The 18,154-nt window shown below is 56.1% G+C and overlaps 1 protein-coding gene across 2 annotated transcripts in view; it reads right to left on the minus strand.

The window, feature by feature from the left end:
* Window positions 1-1,714: 1,714 nt before the first annotated feature.
* Window positions 1,715-18,154, minus strand: part of ZC3H7B (zinc finger CCCH-type containing 7B) — a 47,393-nt gene continuing 30,953 nt past the window's right edge. For both annotated transcript variants that reach the window (XM_036251249.1, XM_036251250.1), the window contains 13 exons: window positions 17,357-17,415; window positions 16,538-16,637; window positions 14,696-14,857; window positions 13,674-13,879; window positions 12,523-12,623; window positions 10,908-11,089; window positions 9,556-9,641; window positions 6,007-6,140; window positions 5,774-5,879; window positions 5,526-5,634; window positions 5,166-5,299; window positions 4,882-5,045; window positions 1,715-4,530 (listed from right to left, as the gene is read on the minus strand). In XM_036251249.1, coding sequence (XP_036107142.1) covers window positions 4,290-4,530; window positions 4,882-5,045; window positions 5,166-5,299; window positions 5,526-5,634; window positions 5,774-5,879; window positions 6,007-6,140; window positions 9,556-9,641; window positions 10,908-11,089; window positions 12,523-12,623; window positions 13,674-13,879; window positions 14,696-14,857; window positions 16,538-16,637; window positions 17,357-17,415 — 1,784 coding nt within the window. In that variant the 3' untranslated portion in view covers window positions 1,715-4,289. The remainder of the gene's footprint in view (window positions 4,531-4,881; window positions 5,046-5,165; window positions 5,300-5,525; window positions 5,635-5,773; window positions 5,880-6,006; window positions 6,141-9,555; window positions 9,642-10,907; window positions 11,090-12,522; window positions 12,624-13,673; window positions 13,880-14,695; window positions 14,858-16,537; window positions 16,638-17,356; window positions 17,416-18,154) is intronic.

Genomic DNA, 18,154 nt, shown 5'->3' on the forward strand with positions numbered 1-18,154 from the left:
ATTCAATAACTGGGGGCTGCTCAAGTCAGCTCTGGCGCCTTGATGAAGTGTCAGCCACTGACCATAAATATCTTAGGTTACATTGGGGCACGGAGATGCACATGTGAAATACAATTGAGAGGGGAAAAAAAGATGCAGGACAATAAGTGCATACTGATTACAATGATACAATTTTTAGCCTCAATCCCAGTGTCACCTCCTCCAGGAAGCCCTCCCTGGCTCCCCAGCCTGGATGAGGTGCTTTCCCTGGCACTTGGAGTGTCTGTCCCACAACTGACCCTGTCACATCATCCTATATTCTTCCCTGTAGGTCTGTTTCCCCTGGTAGATTATGGATTCAAGGATAGCCATGATTCTTCGATAATCTGTATCCCCATGATCTAAGAGGGTGCTCATTTCATGCTTACCAACCTGAGCTAAACAAGGACCAGGGGAGAACTTAGGAGAATTTATGAGAATTTAAGAACTTAGTCCATTAGGTTCTTTGAAGTCTTGCTTATTTTACTGTCTTTGATTTTCTGAGTTCAAGGGAGGTCCTGATGCAGGTTTATGATCTCTCCAGGCCAAGGATGGGTCTGCACTTTTCTTTTGGGAGCAGTACATTGTCACACCACTTCAGTTTATCAGGGTGCAGCCAGGGATGCTGAGAACCCCAGACATCAATGCTGAAGGGACCTTTCCCGATCAGCCAATTCCCAGTGGTTCTTAGTCTTTTCTGCCTCCTTTCTGAGGGTCCTTGGAACCTACACTGAATGTGCAGGGTTGCTGTGGAAAACAGACATGCTGCATCCATGGCGCCTGGCACACAGAAGGTCTGCTCAGTCAAGTTGGCTGCTTGCTCATTTGGCCATTTATCAGGCATCTTAGCCCCTACTGCATAACAGGCCCATATGATTCCCTGTCCTCGGAGAAGTCACAGGTGTTGGACCTCTGCTCCTAGGGCCACTCTGTACTGCAGTTTAGGCTGTCTGATGAACCTGCTTATGAACATGTATAGCCCCTCCCATCAGGATCCCCCTCCATTACCTGCAACCACACACAATACGAGATCTGAAAAAGTATCTCCAGTAGATACAGATGTCCCTCATTGAGAATTCTGGACTTAATATACGCTCTCCTTTTAAAGATGAGGAAGCCCATGTGACTTGAATCTCGCTTGGGCCCAGAGGAGTCTGGGTTGCAGTTAGGATCATATTCCAAAGCATGACATGGCCCCTAGCCTTTCTGAAAAAGCCACACCCAGAGAAGGCACAGTGCCAGCCCTCTGGAACCCAGAACGGTGCACATGGCAAAAGCAAGAAGGCGTGGGTACTGCTGGACAGCCCATGTGGAGGGCTGCAAACAGGCAGGCTGCAGAAGAGCCAGCAAAGGGCGGCTACTGGGGCCACTTGTGCAGAGCACAGCTTGTCCCTGTCAGCTGAGGCTGCCTGAGCCAGGGTCAGCTGAGTTGCCCTGTTTACCAAGGGACACAGACCTGCCCCTCACCCTTTGGAATGTCTGCCATGAGGCATGCCCAGCACCAGCCAGCTCTGCCCCATGAGTATAGAGCAGCCCAGGCCCCAGGCACAAATTCCAGGCAGGGAGGAACAGGAGCGACACCTTGGGGACAGAGGTCAAAATGCACACATTTATTTTCTAGAACAAAGGCTAAAAGAAGCAAGTTTCTTTCATTTTATTTTAAGAAGGACAAAAATTGTTATTAAAACATCTACATTATTATCAAGATACTAGACCTTATGAATATTTAATATTAAAGTGTGGTATTCTTAAATTTTAATACACATTTTAAAAGGACCATTCAATTGATTACTGCCCAGCCGAGAAACGCAGCAGCCCTCTTTGCCCTACCCCAAAGGGACACTCACATCAAGAGCGCCTGCCCTCATCACCATGTTCTCCATGCTGTCTTGTCCCTGCCTGGTGGTGATGGACATTGGCCCTTAGTTCAACACTCTGAGCCTCCCAGTCAGAGTCACAACTGAAATAATCACCCTCATCATTCAAAGTGTACTCCTGTTTCCCTCCCCTCAACCCCTCTTCCTGCCTCCCACTAGGGGATCCCGCTGTGGCCAGGCCAGGAAGGCCCAGATCCCAAGGGCCCCTGGTTGGATAAAAGGTTGAAGAAAAAAAATCTGGACTCTAACCCTATTCCCTCAGGTGAGAGAGAAACACCGATCCTTTTCTGTTCTTGAGCACTCCCTCTCTCCCACGAGGGGCGGTCTGCAAGCTGCCAGGCAGAGCTGGGCCCAGGCAAAGCCACTTCTGCCCCTGCTGCCCCAGTCACCTCTGACCATGGCTCTAGTCCCTGACTCCTCGAAAAAGGTCTGACGACCCTGGAAACCTCTCCAAATTACTTCAGGTTGGCTGCATTTTCTGGCCAAATTCTTTATCTTTAGCCCTCAATAGAAGTGATTCGTTGGATACCACACACATATATAATATTATATAGAGTGATATATTTAATACCTGTGTATATATGCATCACGGGGGCGACATATATACACACTAAAAACAAGGCTGGTGACAACAGACTGCAACACCACGGATCAGGGAAAACAAGTGTCATTGACATTCATGGCCACGGCCCCCACATTGGGTGTGGTCTTTCCTCCCCTCCAGCCACGCCACCAGCACCCAAACCCTGTAGTGCTGGCCTGCTGGGGGCAGGGACAGGGGAGGAAGGGATGCATGCCACAATTACTGGGGAAAGGTTGGGCAGTGGCAGCAAGAACAGGGTTCTTTGCAGCCCAGGATGCCCATCATCCTATCACCACACACTATCAATCCTTGCTTGAGGAGAAATAAGGGGTATTCTATACTCTCCGTCTTACCCCTGACTCCAGCCTTGGTCCCTGGTTCCTTCTGGGGGAGGGCCCCACTTTTTGTGCCAATGATGTGGGGCTTTCTGGAATGTCTAGGGAACCAGGGGAGGTTGGGTCTGCCTACAGGGGGTGGATGGAGAGGAGAGGGTGTACATAGACAGACTAGATGAATGGGAACAGGAGAGGGGCTTGGTGGGTGGGGGCAGGGGCTAGGTGTCAGCTGGGGTCCTAGGCAGCTGGCAGGGCCAGGGAGCAGGGAGGGGCCAGGACAGACAGTCATAATTGTATTTCTGGGTCTAGGGGAGAAGGGGAAAGGACCATGCTGGGTCCCCAAGAAAGAGGGGCTGTGTCTGGTCCTACAATGGCCCATGGTACCCAGGGTCATGTCTCCCTTCTCTCCACATCTCCCTCACCCCAGTACCTCATGCAGAACCTGAGCTCATAGGTGCCCTGCCCATTCTCACCTCTCCCTACTACCTGTCCCTGAGCAGTGTGGGGAAGTAACCTTGGCTGCTACACTCCTCACAACCATCCTCAGGAGAGGCCTTCCCCTCCTCTGTGCTGACATGACCAACCCTCAGAACCTCGTTCCCCGGTCCTTGGGCAGCACTGCCTGGGATCCCAGCTGCACACTGATTCAGAGGCTGTCACATGCCTGCCAAAAGCCTGGAAGCTGCAGCTAATGACAGGCCCTGGGTCTTCTGACCAGAGTTTGCACCCCAGTTCTACCTCATGCCATGGGATGGAGACTCTGAGCAGATCACTCATCCCCTTTAGGCCTCAAATTTCCTATCTGCAAAGTGGGGGTTTGGGCTGGGTCATCGCCAGAGCTCTGAGCATCTATGATCTACATTCAGTGGCTCAAGAATGAGAGGGGCTGGGCTGCTGGCCTCACTTGAGAGCCAGACTCCAGAGATCAACTAGCCCAGCCCCCCACCCCCCAACCAGAGGGAAAACTGACCCCAGAGGGTAGGTGACCAATACAGTGTCCCAGCTCCATTCTGGGGCTACATTTTAAAGCTAATTGGGATTTCCTGTCTTCTGTTGTGTCCTGATCTGTCCCAGGAAGGTGGGGGTGGAATGAAGGTAGGGCAGAGAGGACCCCCCTGCTATTGATTCAAGTGGGGACCCCAGGCTTTTCAGCCCTGAGCTTCGGGCCCCCTTTAGGAAAAGAGAGAAGTTAAAGCTGTAGCTTAAGCTAGAGGGGTCCAACCAGGAGCACTGGGGATGGGGGAGGGCCTGCCCAGGGTTTTAGCAGGATGAAGACCCTGGGACCGCTTGAGGCCGCAGCATGGGAACCCGGGCTTGCACATGGTGGTGGGGGCAGATGAGATGGGTGGGGCCTCCAGGGCCAGGGGCTGCCTGGTGAGGGCGGCCCCCCACCCCCTGTCCTGGCCCTTCTACCAGGCCCTTTGTCCCTATCCCCACCCCTGACCCTAGGACTTCACCCACGGCCAAGACCTGGCTCTACTCCCCGGTGGCAGCAGCAGGGGCTTCTGGGGCGGCACCAGCAGCGTTGCCATCCTCTTGCAGCAGGAAGTTGTATTTGCCAAAGTCGTCATCCCGTGGACACAGAAGCATGTCCTTGCGGGCCTTGGCCAGCTTCTGCTTCAGCACCTCACGCCGGTCCAACCACTCGTTGAGCTCCTCCTGTCCATGAGCGCAGCGGCACTTGTCCCCGTCCGGGCAGGCCTTGCCCTTCTGGAGCCTGTGGGCAGCAGGAGGCTCACTGCCCAATTCCTGTGCCCTGACCACCATGGGCTACTGGACCTGGGACCTGGGGCTGGCAGCTTCACCTCCCTCGAGACAAGCCTCTCCCAGCCTTCTCTAGAGTCTGACCCAGGGCTGCAAATAAGGATCTGGCCAGACCCCTCCCCAACCCGCCCCTCCAACCCTGTCCTGTCCAGCCATATGCTCCTCACATCCAAGGGCAGCTGTTTTTGGACATACCACCCCTTGTGTGCCATCTCCAGGCCAAGAGGAGCCAGAGCTAGCCATGGCCTCCACTGCCCCAGCCCAGCGCATGTCTGCCCCGCGGCACTGCCCTCCCCGCCAGCACCTGTCGCAGAGCCGGAACTCGCCCATGGGGAAGCGGTAGGCCCAGCCGTTGGCGTCGCTGTCGGACGTGAAGACCTTCTCCTTGTGCTTCTCGGACTGGATGTGCTGCTGCCACTGCTTCTTGCTGTTGCTGTTCTTGCCGCAGAGCCAGCAGTGGTAGCCCATCTGGGGGCACAGCCGCCATGGGTGCCCACTCCCCACACCTCTGCCCGGAGGCTGGGCCCCTCCCCGCTGCCCGTCCCCCGTCAGGCTCAGAGCACAGACCCAAGCACGCGTGGGCATTACCATGATGTCAGCGTAGTCCGTGGGCATCTGGATCTGCTTCTCCCCTTCCCGGGAACTGATTGGGGTCCCTTCCCCCGGCTTCCCGGGGTTGTGTTTCTTCACCCACATGTCGTAGGTCTGCTGCATGTCCAGGACTGATGGGAAATCGGGGATAGAGTGCATGGTGAGGGGATCCTCCCTCCATTCTGCCCGTGACCCCTGCTGCTGGGCTCCAGGTCAACTCCAGAAGACCAAAGGGGCTGACAAGCCTGGAGAAGGGCCCAGTGGCAAAGGTGCTTCTGGGCCTGCTGAAGAGTTGGGGTGTCCGGTAATGAGGGGACACTGGATCAGGCCTCCACCCTGCCTGGTCTGCCCACTCACTCTTGTTCTCCTTCATGAACGTCCACATGTCCCTCTCCTCCGGGCTGTGTGCGAAGGAGCAGTTCCCCACGTACTGGCACTTGCGGCCATTCTGCGCGTGGATGCAGAGCTGTGGGACGGGCGAGGGGAGAGCCTGCTGAGTCCCGCTGACTGTGTCAATGCCCCAGCTGGAGGGCAAGCCCTCCAGGGCCCCAGAGCGCCCCATCCGAGGTCGCACTGCCCTCCTTCACCCCACCCCCGGTGCTCACATCGTATTGCTGTGGGAAGTTGCGGATGGACGGCAGTGGCCTCACTGACACCCATTTCCTCTTGGCCTTGGACATCACCAGAAGGACCCGCCGCTCCTTGGTCCAGCTGCAGGGCAGAGCAGGGGGCCAGCTGGGGAGGGCTTGGGCAGAGCCTCAGGCCGTATGACATCCAGAGACACGCAGCCTCACCTGTGGTGCTCCGGTGGCCCCCACCCAGCCCGCACCCCACTTACCAGTGCTGGGCCTTGGCACTACAGTACTTGAGGTCTTTGTCAGGCTCCACCACCTGCCCATTCCTCCAGCACTGGCCGCACACGAACTTCATCTGTAGGTCAAAGGTGCTGGGCCCATGTGTCCGCGGGGCACCCTGTGGGCAGAGGAGCTGGGGAAGTCATAGGCACCAGGGCTGAGGCCCTGAGGTGCATCATGAGGGTGGCCTCGGGGAACATTAGGGCTGCTCAGAGCCTTGGAACGGGCCAGTCCATTACCACTTACAGGCAGGAAGCGACCCTCCCCAACTCCAGGCCCACGGCCTCTCCATGTGGAAGTGAGGCCTGGGATGGGGCTCCTGACCCAGTGTCTCCGCCAAGTCCACAGCAGCCTGCTTGGTGGAGCTGCTGGCATGCGACCTCACACTCCCTGCCTTTGTGCATGCTGTGCCCTCTTCCTGGGTGCCCTTTCTCCATTCTTCGTTAGGTCTGTTCTAGAACCTTCAAAACCCAGCTCAGGCACCTCTTCAGGAAGGCTTCCTGGAGCTCGCCATGGTGGAGCGGCCCATCCTCTGAGCCCCCACATTCCCTAGACTACCCATGTTGGTGGACTCAGTTACGAGGGCTGGGCCTGGTGGAGAGCCACCTGCAGTAGGTAGGGACGGGGGGGGCCTGTGATGGGTGGGCGGGCAGATTTCTGGGCAGCCCTGGACTCTCTAAGGCCCCGTGTGTTCAGTGCCTGTCCTCTGCCCCAGCCTTTCCTTTGCAGGCAGGAGGCTCTGCTCTTCTGCACCCCTGGGTCAGGGTGAGGGGCAAGAGGTGAGAAAAGTGCCTCCCAGCCTTGCCTCCTGCAACCGAGCTGTCCCTCCTGTTAGCTAGAGCCTCCCCACATCCCTGGAGCCTCAGCGATGGGGCCACCCTGCAGGCTGGCAGGTCTGCATCCCCTGCCATGCGTGCACCTGTGTCCCCGCACCGCCCAGTCCAGGGGCTGCCCTGGAGCAGGAAGGGGTTCCATCCTTGTGTTGACTGATCCCTGGCTTGGCCCCTGGATAACGCACATCGTCCCAGTGATGAGGTAAAACCACACCTTTATCTCTGGGACACGCCTATGCCATCGCTGCTGGTTGCTGGGTGTTCCACTGCATTCTCACCTTTTTATTTATTTATTTAATTTTTTTAATCCTCATCCGAGGACATTTTTCCATTTTTTATTCAGATAGAGTGGGAAGGAGAGAGAGAAACATCGGCAAGAAAGGGACACATCGAGTGGCTGCCACCCGCACGACCCAAGCAGAGCTGGGGACAAACTGCAACCGAGGTACATGCCCTTAGTGGGAACCGAACTCGGGTCTCTCAGGACCGCAGACCGACGCTCTAACCACTGAGCCAAACCAGCCAGGGCGCATTCTCACCTTTTCACAGGTGAGGTAAGTGGGGCTTGGAGGGACGCTGTGGCTCTGCCACCGCATGAGGGAACTGCCACTCCAGCTCCTCACTGCAGCCCTGGAGAGGTGGATCGTTCCCACCTGACGGGGCCGAAGCTGAGGCTCAGAGAGGTTACTAACCCACCCACAGGTAAGAGGCCCGAGGACAGGGACCTGGTGTGAGGCGGGAGCTCGTGCTTCTTTGTGGGATGACACAGCTCTGCCATGGGCACTGGCCCAAGCAACTTAACCCTGGCATCTCTTTCTAGGCCCCATAGTGCCACTGGCTCCACCCTATGATGACAAACAAACAAGATGCCCATGCCCGGGTCATGACCAAGCCTGGCACAGAAGCCCTGTTCTGGAGCCAGGCCGGAAAGAGGCATCTTGCTGGGGAGGGTGGGGCCTGGCAGCAAGATGGGGTTGAAGCCTGTCATGGTACTTTTGGGCAGCTAGGCCTGCACCCATTCCTGGGGACCCTGGCAGTAGCCCTGGGCAGTATGAAGGGGGTCAGAAGGATAGGAGATGACAAGGACTCAGTGTTCTCGCGTTAGATGATGCTGCAGGTCCAGCCTTAGCCTCTCACGATGCCCAACTGGGCTCCCTGCCAGAAGCAAAACTGAACCACATGTGAGAGCAGTGTGGTCAGCTCCTGTGAGCCTCACACACACCCTGGGAGACGGCAGGCAGGACTACGGTTCCCGTTTTATGGTGAGGAACCCTAAAGGGCATTGTGCAGGGTGGGAGGAAGCAGAGTGAGCTCCAGACAAGACGGCAGAGAGCCTGGGATTTACTCCAGTAAGTGTGCCCCTGGGCAGGTCTGAGCATGCTCTGAGCCTCCACTTCCCCATCTGCAAAAGCCATGATGCCACAGCTCAGTCTTCAGGGACAGGGTAAGGCTCAAGAGGGACAGGAGGTGCCCTGGCTGGTGTGGCTCAATTGGTTCAGCATTGTCCCCTGCACCAAAAGGTCACTTGATTCCTGGTTTGGGCACATGTCCAGGTTGTGGGCTCGATCCTGGGTCAGGTGTGTGTGGGAGGCAGCCAATCAATGTTTCTCTCGAAAATAAAAACGTATTTAAAGAATTTTTTAAAAGAAGAGGGCCCTGGCCAGTTTGGCTCAGCGTTAGAGCATCAGCTCACGGACCAATGAGTCATGGGTTCGATTCCAGTCAAGGGCATGTACCTCGGTTGTGATTTGGTCCCCAGCCCTGGTTGGGGTTATGCAGGAGGCAACCAAATGATATGTCTCTCTCACATCGATGTTTCTCTCTCACTCTCTCTCCCTCCCACTCTGTCTGGAAATAAATGGAACAATAGCCTCGGGTAAGATTTAAAAGAAAAGAGGGATGGAAGGTAATAACAGCTGGTGGATGAAAGTCTGAGGAATACCAGGATATTTACATGGTCTCAAGTATCTCCCCAGAAGATACCTATTAATTATAAAGGGGAGAAATATAACTTCACTGTAGAGAAACCTTCACAGTGGAGGCACCTTACATCAAGTTATCGCCCGTAAAAGGACAAATCGGATGATGTGCCTTCTGGTGAGTGACCCGAGAACAGAACATCACCCTGAGGTCTGAGGAACCACTGGACAATCCCAGATGGACGGGCCTTTTACAAAGCAACCAGCTCTTCACAAATGTCAAGGTCATGAAAGACAGCAAGGAACTGCTCTAGATTAAAGGAGACTAAAGAGACACAATGGGCGAATGCTGTGTTACTTGGGATTTGGGAATGATTCACAAATTGTGACAGCAGTACACCAGAATCTGAACAATCACGCCAATGTTACCTTTGTGATGTTGATAACTGTCCTGTGGTTATGTAAGAGAGCGTCTTTATTTTTAGGAAATACACACTGACATATTTAGGGGGAATGGGGCATCATGTCTGCAACTTATGCCCAAATAGTTCAGAAAAAAAGTGTGTACATTTCTGTATATAAATGTATATGTGTAGGTATACATACACACACACATGCACACAGGACAAAGTGAGTGTGGAATGTGATAAAATGTTAGCATCTGGGGAATCCAGAAACATATTCTTTGTACCATTCTTACAATTTTCTGGTAAATCTGAAATTACGTCCAAGTAAAGGGATGCGGCCTGACCCCACCCCCATTACCAACCCAGGGCCTTACCAAGCTGCTGCTGGCCTTCCCCGCGTGGGCCTCCATCTGCTGCCAGTATTTCTTGGATTCCTGGACAATGTCTTCATGGGTCATGCCTGGCAAGGGCGGGAGCAGACATGGGTGTCCCTGAAGGAGCTCAGCGAAGAGAGGCAGGGATCTGAGGGTTGCCATCCACCCCAGGCTCAGGTGGAGGGGTCCCATCCTATTAGGTCTTCCACAGAAAGAGGTGGGGTGCAGGGCCTGGCTGCTCAGGTGTGATTGGGACAGAGGCCTCCCCCAAGTCCTCACAGGCACAAGGGAATAAAATGCAGCCAAGAGTAGGAAAATGTTGGAGAAAGATGCTGGCTCTGCAGCATGGCATGGTGACTCCCTGACCCAATGCCACTGTCCCTTGTCTCTTGGGTGCTGCTCAGCACCCTGCCTTGACCCCCATCTCACCCAGTGGGGCCTCAAGCCTGACCTCTGCTTGGCAGCCTCTAGCCCACTGGTTCTTAGGGCTCCACGCCTGGCCCAGCCTGGCTCACCAGCGCCCCGAGGGGTCACATCTCTTTACTGACAGTCAGCAAAGGGCATATACCTGAGCCCGGTGGCCCAGATCTTCCCAATCTGACTGTTCACACTGAGCCCACCTTCTGGGGTGTAGCTCAGAGCCTCCTCCATGAAGTTGCCCTCCCTGCTACCCTCTTCCGGCCTTCTCGGACCTTTCCCAGAACTGATCTCACTTTCGACCTTGTCCTATGGATACTGCTCCACGGTGGCCACTGGTCATCAGCCACTGACTCTGAGCCAGCCACTGCGCCTGACATTTGTTTTCTTGCTGATGATTCCCAAGTATGTACCTCCAGCCCAGACCTCCCCCATGAACTCCCAGGTGCCCCTCTGGCTGCCTGCTCAATATCTCCATTTGAAGTCCAACAGGCGGCTAAAGCTCCCCACTTCCCACACTGGGCCTGGACATGACTCCCAAACCCGCTCCTCCTAGAGCCTCCCCTTCGCACAGCATGGCAACCCCATCCTTCCAGTTATTCTGGTCAGAAGCCTTGGAGCGGGGAGCAATGTGTGTCCTAGAAGAGCTGGAATGCCCACTTGGTACACCGCCCGCCTTGCCCTCACTGGCCCTTGCTCCGTCCCTGCTGGGGAGGGGCTCAGTGAGTCCGTTAGATGAGTGAGAGAATAAGTGAGCAAAGAGCTTTTCATCTCAACTCTGACGCGGAGACGAGGGTCACCATTTCACAGACCAGCACACGGAGGCTCAGCAGGGGGTATGACCTGCTGGCAGCCACCCAGCTAGCTGACGAGCAGGAGCCGGCTCCACCGGCCCCCACCCCCCTCCCCGGAGCTGCAGAGCCTGCCGGCCGCACCTGAATACTGCTGCAGCAGCCAGACTTTGAGCTCGATGAAGCTGTGGGCGAAGTGGCAGCTGTCTTCCCGCAGGCAGCCGTAGCGCACCTCGTGGCGGCACACGTCGAACTGGAAGTGCTCCTGGAACTGGCGGATCTTGGAGTACTTGAGGGAGGTGGAGCGGACGATGTGCACCAGGCACCTGGAGGGCAGGTAGGGGCACAATGCAGGTAGGGGCTCCTGGCGGGCCACTCTCCAGTGCCAGCACGCCCGAGGGCAGGGCTCCTCCTGCCCAGCTGACTGTCTACAACGCAATGGCACAGTCGGTGGCAGGAGGGGTCCTCCGCTGGCCTCAGTCTGGGGCAAGCTAAAAAGTGGAGCTGCTCAGCCTGGCCAGTTTGGCTCAGCAGTTAGAGCGTCAGCCCGCGAACAGAGAGGCCCGGGTTTGGTTCCCACTAAGGGCACGTACCTCGGTTACAGTTTGTCCCCGACCCTGGTTGGGGTCGATTAGGTGGCAACCAGTCGATGAGTCTCTCTCACATTGATGTTTCTCTCCCCCCCACCCCCACTCTATCTGAAGATAAATACAAAAATGTCTTTGGGTGAGGATAAAAAAAAAATGGAGCTGTTCAGCCCTGGTTGGTGTTGCCAAGTGGTTAGAGCATCGACCCATGCACCAAAGGGTCATGGGCTCCATTCCTGGTCAAGGGCACATACTTGGGTTGCAAGTTCCATCCCTGGCTCCAGCTGGGGCACGTGCCGGAGGCAAACAATCAATGTGTCTCTCTCATATCTCTCTCTCTCCCCCTCCCTCCCTTCCACTCTCTCTAAAAATCAATGGAAAAAAATATCCTCAGGTACAGATAGAAGGAAAAAAAATGGAGCTGCCCACAGGAGCAGGACAGCAGCTCCCACCTGCTCTGAGGCTGGGAGAAGGGCATGCCCATGGGTGGGAGAAGGGGCATTTCCCCCAGGTTCCCAGCCCGATGCTCCCGAACTGGTCCTGCACCCACAGGAATAATAATTGAGCACCTCCTTCAGGCCAGCAATTTTAATTACCCTCACAGCAACCTTAGGAGACTTGGGATTATCATCACCTGTACCAATGAGAAAACCAAGGGTCACAGTGGCCAGGGGACATAGAACAGACCACTGAGCAGGCTGGGACTTGGACCCAGATCTGTCTGACTCCAGGGCTCCATCACCCCCACTGGGGCAGAGCCAAGGGGTCAGAGGGAGCGTAGGAGGGTGCCTGGCTCACCCAACCCCTCCCACTCACTGTCCAATGCTGATGTTACAAGAGGGAGGGCACCAGACAGCAGTCAGAGATGCGGCCTCCCACTTGCCTGATGAGTACGCTTCTTCCAAGTCTCAGTTTTCTCATCTGTACAACACAGACAGTAAGTCTGCCCTCACAGGACTACAGGGACATTCAGGTACCCGAGAGGATGCTTGGAATACAGATGCTCAATAAAGGTGGTTCTGTCTGTCCTTTCCAGGTGGATGCTGGTCAGAGTCCCAAATTCTGCCCCTTGCCTTGACACCCTAGGTCTGCCCTCTGGCCCTAGCATCTGAACTGCCCCAGGGAGCCTTTCCACACCCCCACCCCCGTGCTGGGCTGCGGGTGCCACTCACTTGTTGTTATAGAAGCTGTGCTTGGCAGCCAGGTTGGAGCAGACAGATGGAGAGTCCTTGGTGCCTTTGCTGATGATCCGGGGTTTACTGTCAAAGCAGATCTGCCCAGGGGGGGCGTGGGCTGGGACCCAGCATGGCCACCCAGGGTGGGGGTGGACAGATGGGTCCCTGTAAGCCCTGCTCTGAGCACCTGAGTCCAGAAAGTGAGGAAGCGAGTCCCAGGGTCTGCGGCCCCAAGCTCTCTGGCTCTAGTTTGCAGGTAACCTGGGCCTTGGCTCTCTCAGATCCCAACCCTCACTGGGTCAGGGAGTCACCATGCCATGCCTAGGGCAGGGGTTACTCCATGCCTCTGAGCCTCGGTTTCCTCAACTGTAAACTGGGGATAACCACACTGGGTCGGTCCCACAGGGTCACGGTGAAGCTCAACAAACATATAACAGAACTACAGCTGCCCGGCTGGGAGCTGTGATACCCGGGCCATCTGCTCCCCGCCTGCCTGCTCCGAGTCGGAGGGAGGGGCTGGCTGTGCAGTGGATCGAGGTTGGGCTGAACTGCACCCAACCCTGCCAGCAACCTGGACCCATAGCTCTCACTCCATGGACCGGGACCCTCACGTGCTGACTGGGTGGGGAGGCAGGGCCCAGCAGGGTCTTCTGTGACAGCTCTGGTGAGGGAATTAACCACAGCCTGGTGGGGCTGCTTGGATCAGAGCTGGGCCTCGGGGGTCTGAGGCACTCCAGGGAGAGCATACAGGCTGGACACATGCAGAGAAGTGGGCAGGGAGGTGCAGCGGGCACTGAGGTCAGCCCAACTGGACTGGAGGTGTGAGGAGGGTGGAATGAGAACCTAAAGCACCTGGCGCCGAGCCTGGCCCACGACAGCCGTAAGGGAAGAGCAGGTGTGATTATTCCTCTGGCCTCAGGTCCCGCCTCCACAGTGAGGGGCTGGATAGGATCTGGGCTCTAGCAGGACAGCAGCCTCTGAGCCTCTTTCTGACAGTCCAGGGACCTACTGATTCTAGGGCCAGGCCTCCGAAACCCAGAGGTTCGGGGCTGACATTCCAAGATGGAACGCACCAGGGAGACCCCTCCTCAGCCCTGTCTGTGCCATTGACTAGGAGGTCACAGGTGGGCGGGGCAGGCAGCAGGTACCTCGCAGAGGAAAGTGAAGATGCCCTGGTGCTCCTTAAGGAGCTTGGCGATGGTGAGGCTGCCGCGCTTGACGCCCCCCAGTGGGTCAAAGAGCAGGTCGCGGTTGAGGGTGCCCTTCCGCTCCTCAGTCCACACGTCGATCTCCTCCTGATGGTAGGCGAAGGTGCAGTTATCCCCGTACTTACAGTCCTGCTTGTTAATCATGTCTGCAAAGAGGCAACAGGACACACGTTCTGCCAGGTGGGACGGCAGCCTGCAGCGCCCCCATGACCACCGCTGTGCCCTGGGGGGTGGGCCAGCAACCCCCAGCAGGGCTTGGGCTCATCTCCGACACAAGGGTGGCAGCCTGCCCACCAGGAGGACTTGGAGGGGTGGCGTGGCAGAGCTCAGGGAAGCGTGTCCCGGGCCAGCCTGTCTTTGCTCTACACCTAGGGGGTGGGGGGGCGGGGATTCACATCTTCATCTGCAAAGCATGGGCTCCACCACCCAGAGTCTGAGGATGCATGACAGTGGGTACAAAAGGGTGACAACATAAAGCACTTAATATTGTGACTGTCACATATTGCTCTGCAGACTGCACCAAGACGCTTGGTTGAGGAACAGAACAAAGTATATCAGGTACATGATAACTGTCCATTCAATTTCAACCAAGTGGGGACAATGACAACAGAATAATTTCTAAAATCTAACATTTATCGAGCCCTTACTATGTGCCAGTCCTAAGTGCTTTACATGGATTCTTTTCACATCCTTCCTACAGCCCTTTGGGACCCCGCAGCAGTAAGAAGCTAGCTCTCCATGAACTATCCGACCCTCCCATTCGAGAGCACAGGCCGCCAGCTCGAACGTGACATTCCGAACGTTCCGCCTGCCTGCAGAGCTGGGCCGTGTGGGAGATGCTCATTCAGAAGTGGGCTTCACCCGCGATGGGCCACACGTGCTGTCTACCTCCATCTACCTGTGATGAGGAGCAGAGCAGCAGCCCGGTGTGAGAAGAGCCGTCCCTGTTGCAGGCCACCCACCTTTGCACAGGTAGTAGGAGCCCACGAAGCTGGTCTTGGTGGGCCGGGGCCGGATCCGCTTCCAGGTCTGGTCCTCGGAGCTCCGGAGCCGGCCGAGCAGGATGTCCCGCTTGCACTTATGCTCAAGGCCCTCGCGGTAGGTGTAGTCACCTGCCCTGGGGCCTGTGCGTGCAGGGAGAAAAGGGACTGTAACTCCAGAATTAGAACTGAAGGGTGATGGCCGACAGGCCCAAACAGTGGGAATTGGTCTCCCTGCCTAAAAACCTGTCTCCTTCACCTGGGCCTCCTGCCATACCCTCCGATGCCACATGCTCTCTGGGGTCTGGATTGGGGGGGGTCCTTCAAGGAGCCCCTTCTCAGCACCCTCCCCCTTTCTACTACCCTGACCCTCTAGTGAGCCTGAGCATGTCAGTGTTTCCCTAGAATGAATTACGAAGACAATGCCCAGCAGAGAGCAGACCTCCAAAACGCCCTCCCTTCTCATCCTGCCCCAGATGGCATCGCCTGGATTCATCCTCCCTGCACTGCTCCTTTTTCTTCCTGGTCCTCAAATCTTCTGACCAAAGGACTCCTCTCCCTAGACACTGGAGTGGAGTTATCTCTTCAAAGAGACCAACAGGAAACGGCCCTTGTAGGCCCTATGTGACCCGGCTGCCAGCGCAGGTGTGCACCGGCTCCTGGGGCCTCAGAGGCCTCAGTGCAGGGAGCAGAGGGCACGCGGGTCAGGCGGTCAGGGAAGAACTTCCTCATGGGCACAGCCGTCCAACAAGATGGCACTCTGCTCTCTGTCCCCACAGATCCATGGGCACTCTGGCAGGATGACTCTGTCAGGGGTGACAGGTATGTGGAGTGGGGGGAGGTCTTACAGCAGGTGGATGACCTCTAAGATCCTGTCAACTCCAATACCCCAGAGATGGACAATTCCAGACTAAGAGTTTTAACCCTGGAATCCTAAGAGAATATCATTCTAAAACTTCAGGACTGTGGGATTCTGACAAATGAAGCACTGAGTCTTACAGTCTAGATTTCTGAGATGCTAGGTGTGCTAAAATTATCCACCAATCTTGGGCATCGATTTTTTTTTAAAGTCTTTATTTTACCCTATTTTTTTGTAAGATATTTTCATGGACATAGGCTGACAGTTTCTATTTTCTTTCTTTTTAAAATATATACATTTTTCTTTATTGGGTTTTAGTGAGAGAGAAAGGGAGAGGGAGAGATAGAAACATCAACTGGTCGCCTCCTGCATACCCCGCACTGGGGATCAGGCCCACAACTTGGCATGTTCCCTGACCGGGAATTGATCCAGCGACCTCTTGGTGCATGGGTCGACGCTCAACCACTGAGCCACACTGGCTGGACTTAGGCATCCGTTTTGAACTGCTTCTACTGCCTCCCTTGGATTTGGGGTCTGGAAGACGAGGAAATACCTTTCCCAAAGTCCTCTGCCCCCTGCCTGCTGGGCAAGGTGTGACTCCAGCAGCGAGATGCACGCAGCGGTGGAGCATGGAGCGGTGTGGGCTGTTTCTGCTGGGAGGTGTGTGATGTGGCTGCCCCTGGACTGCGCTCCGCAGCCAGGTACCAGCCTCGGGGCCCCGGCAGCCGTGACCCTCATCAACAGCGCCAGCAGCATCCCCTTCTGTCCTCCAGCCTTTCCAGCACTTCTGAAAACCCCCAGGCCCCCCCACCCATGTCCTTGTCTGCTCAAAACCCCCGAGGGACTCCTGTGACCGGCACGCATTCCCCTCTGGCACACTAGGACTCTGTCATTCTGGGACTCCGAGCTCCCGAGATTCCCAGCATCTCTGGGGAGAGGGGTGGAGTATAAAGGTGTGACATTACCTGTTTTGGGGTAGCAGAGTTGGCAGGCCTGCTTGAACTCATGGGTGGCAGCCAGGGGGTTCTTGATGAGCAAGGCAGTGTTGGGCATGGAGGGCTCTGGCTGCGACAAGAGGAAATTGGCCATCTTGGGCACTGGATGATGGCTGGAGGCACCAGGGCCAGCCTGGGCACCACCGTAGGGGGCTCTATGACCCCCATCTCATCCAAGAGCAGAGCTATAGCCCAGGACCCTCCCAGCCAGGGAGCTCCTTATAACATGACCCAGGAATCCAGAACATCAGGACAAGGCCAGTCTGGCGGGGGTGTGGGTAACAGGGACCGTGCCCTAGAGCCTCTCCTTGAGTAAAAGCCCATTATGAAAGCAGAGAAACAGGAGTGGCCCCACTTGGGACCTATGCACAAGCTGTCCCCCAGACTAAGAGGATAGGTGACGTCCCTGGGCCCGCACAGCTCGTGTCCAGGTGAGGCATGAGTTCAGGCTCTCTAACTCCTGGTCCAGTGCTCTCTTACTGAGTCCTGGCTGCGTTCTGAAACCAGGGATGTTACTAACCCTGAGGAAGTCACTTAGCCCCTCTGAACCTCAGTGTCCTCTTCTGTCAGACCCTGGTGCCTTGGCTCACCCTCCCAGCACACAGCTCAGTTTCGAAGGGCTGGGAGAGACCATCTATGGCCTGTTTGCTCTGAGGGCCCCTCCTTGGGGAATGCAACCCCTTGTCCCAGGCAGAGGGCTCACCCCCACTCTGGAGCCCACAACCACTCGCCTTCCACCCCCAGGAGGGCATGGGATGCCCAGTCACCGATCCTCACCAAGTCACTCACCGAGGGGGCTGGTTTCTGAGTACCACTTGAGGGACGATGGTCCTGTGAGTTGGTGTCCTCTGGGCAAGGAGACAAAGGGGGTCACCATCCTGCTCTGAAGGGTGTGAGGGGCCCTCCAAGGACTTTTTCCTCCATATTTCTAACCCAGAGAAACCTACCAGGCTACACATCTTCTATTTATGCTGATCCCTTAACTCTACCCCCACAAGGACAGGGAAGCATCCCAGCCTGAGCATGTCCACCTGTGCTTACACTTCTGCACCCCACACTGTCCCCAGGAGAAAGCTGAGGCGCCCCAGCTTGGCTCACAGGTCCTCTGAGACCAGCGCAGGTCTTCAAGGCCCCCAATCCCCTCTCCCTCCAGCTGCGCTCATCTGCCTTGGGAGATGTCCCTCTGTCCCGCAGGCCTGTGTCAAACTGCTCCCTCTGCTGGCAGATGACCTCCTTCAAGAGGTGCCATCATCTCCTGGAAGCCTCCCTTGGCCCTGAGGCTGAGTGAAGCCCCTCTGTGCTCCTGCAGCTCCATGAATTCCCCTGAGCCGTGAACTCTCTGGGCTACGTCTGACTGTGGAAAGCAGGTCCTGTAAGGGCCCAGATGGGCCTGTTTCTTCTCTGGGTTCCTGGCACCCAGCTCAGAGAAGGAGCCCATGACCTTGAACTCCTTTCCCTAGGCTCAGGATCATCCCTGTGGGATCCCACCAGCCTAGCCACCCCAAGGCCCTGGGAGGCTCGGCAGAGAGCACCAGACCGTAAGTCTGGTGTCCTAAACTAACCCAGCTGTGCTGTTCGATCTTTTTT

This window comes from Molossus molossus, unplaced genomic scaffold (genome assembly GCF_014108415.1).
Source record: "Molossus molossus isolate mMolMol1 unplaced genomic scaffold, mMolMol1.p scaffold_m16_p_10, whole genome shotgun sequence".
Classification (NCBI taxonomy): Eukaryota; Metazoa; Chordata; class Mammalia; order Chiroptera; family Molossidae; genus Molossus; species Molossus molossus.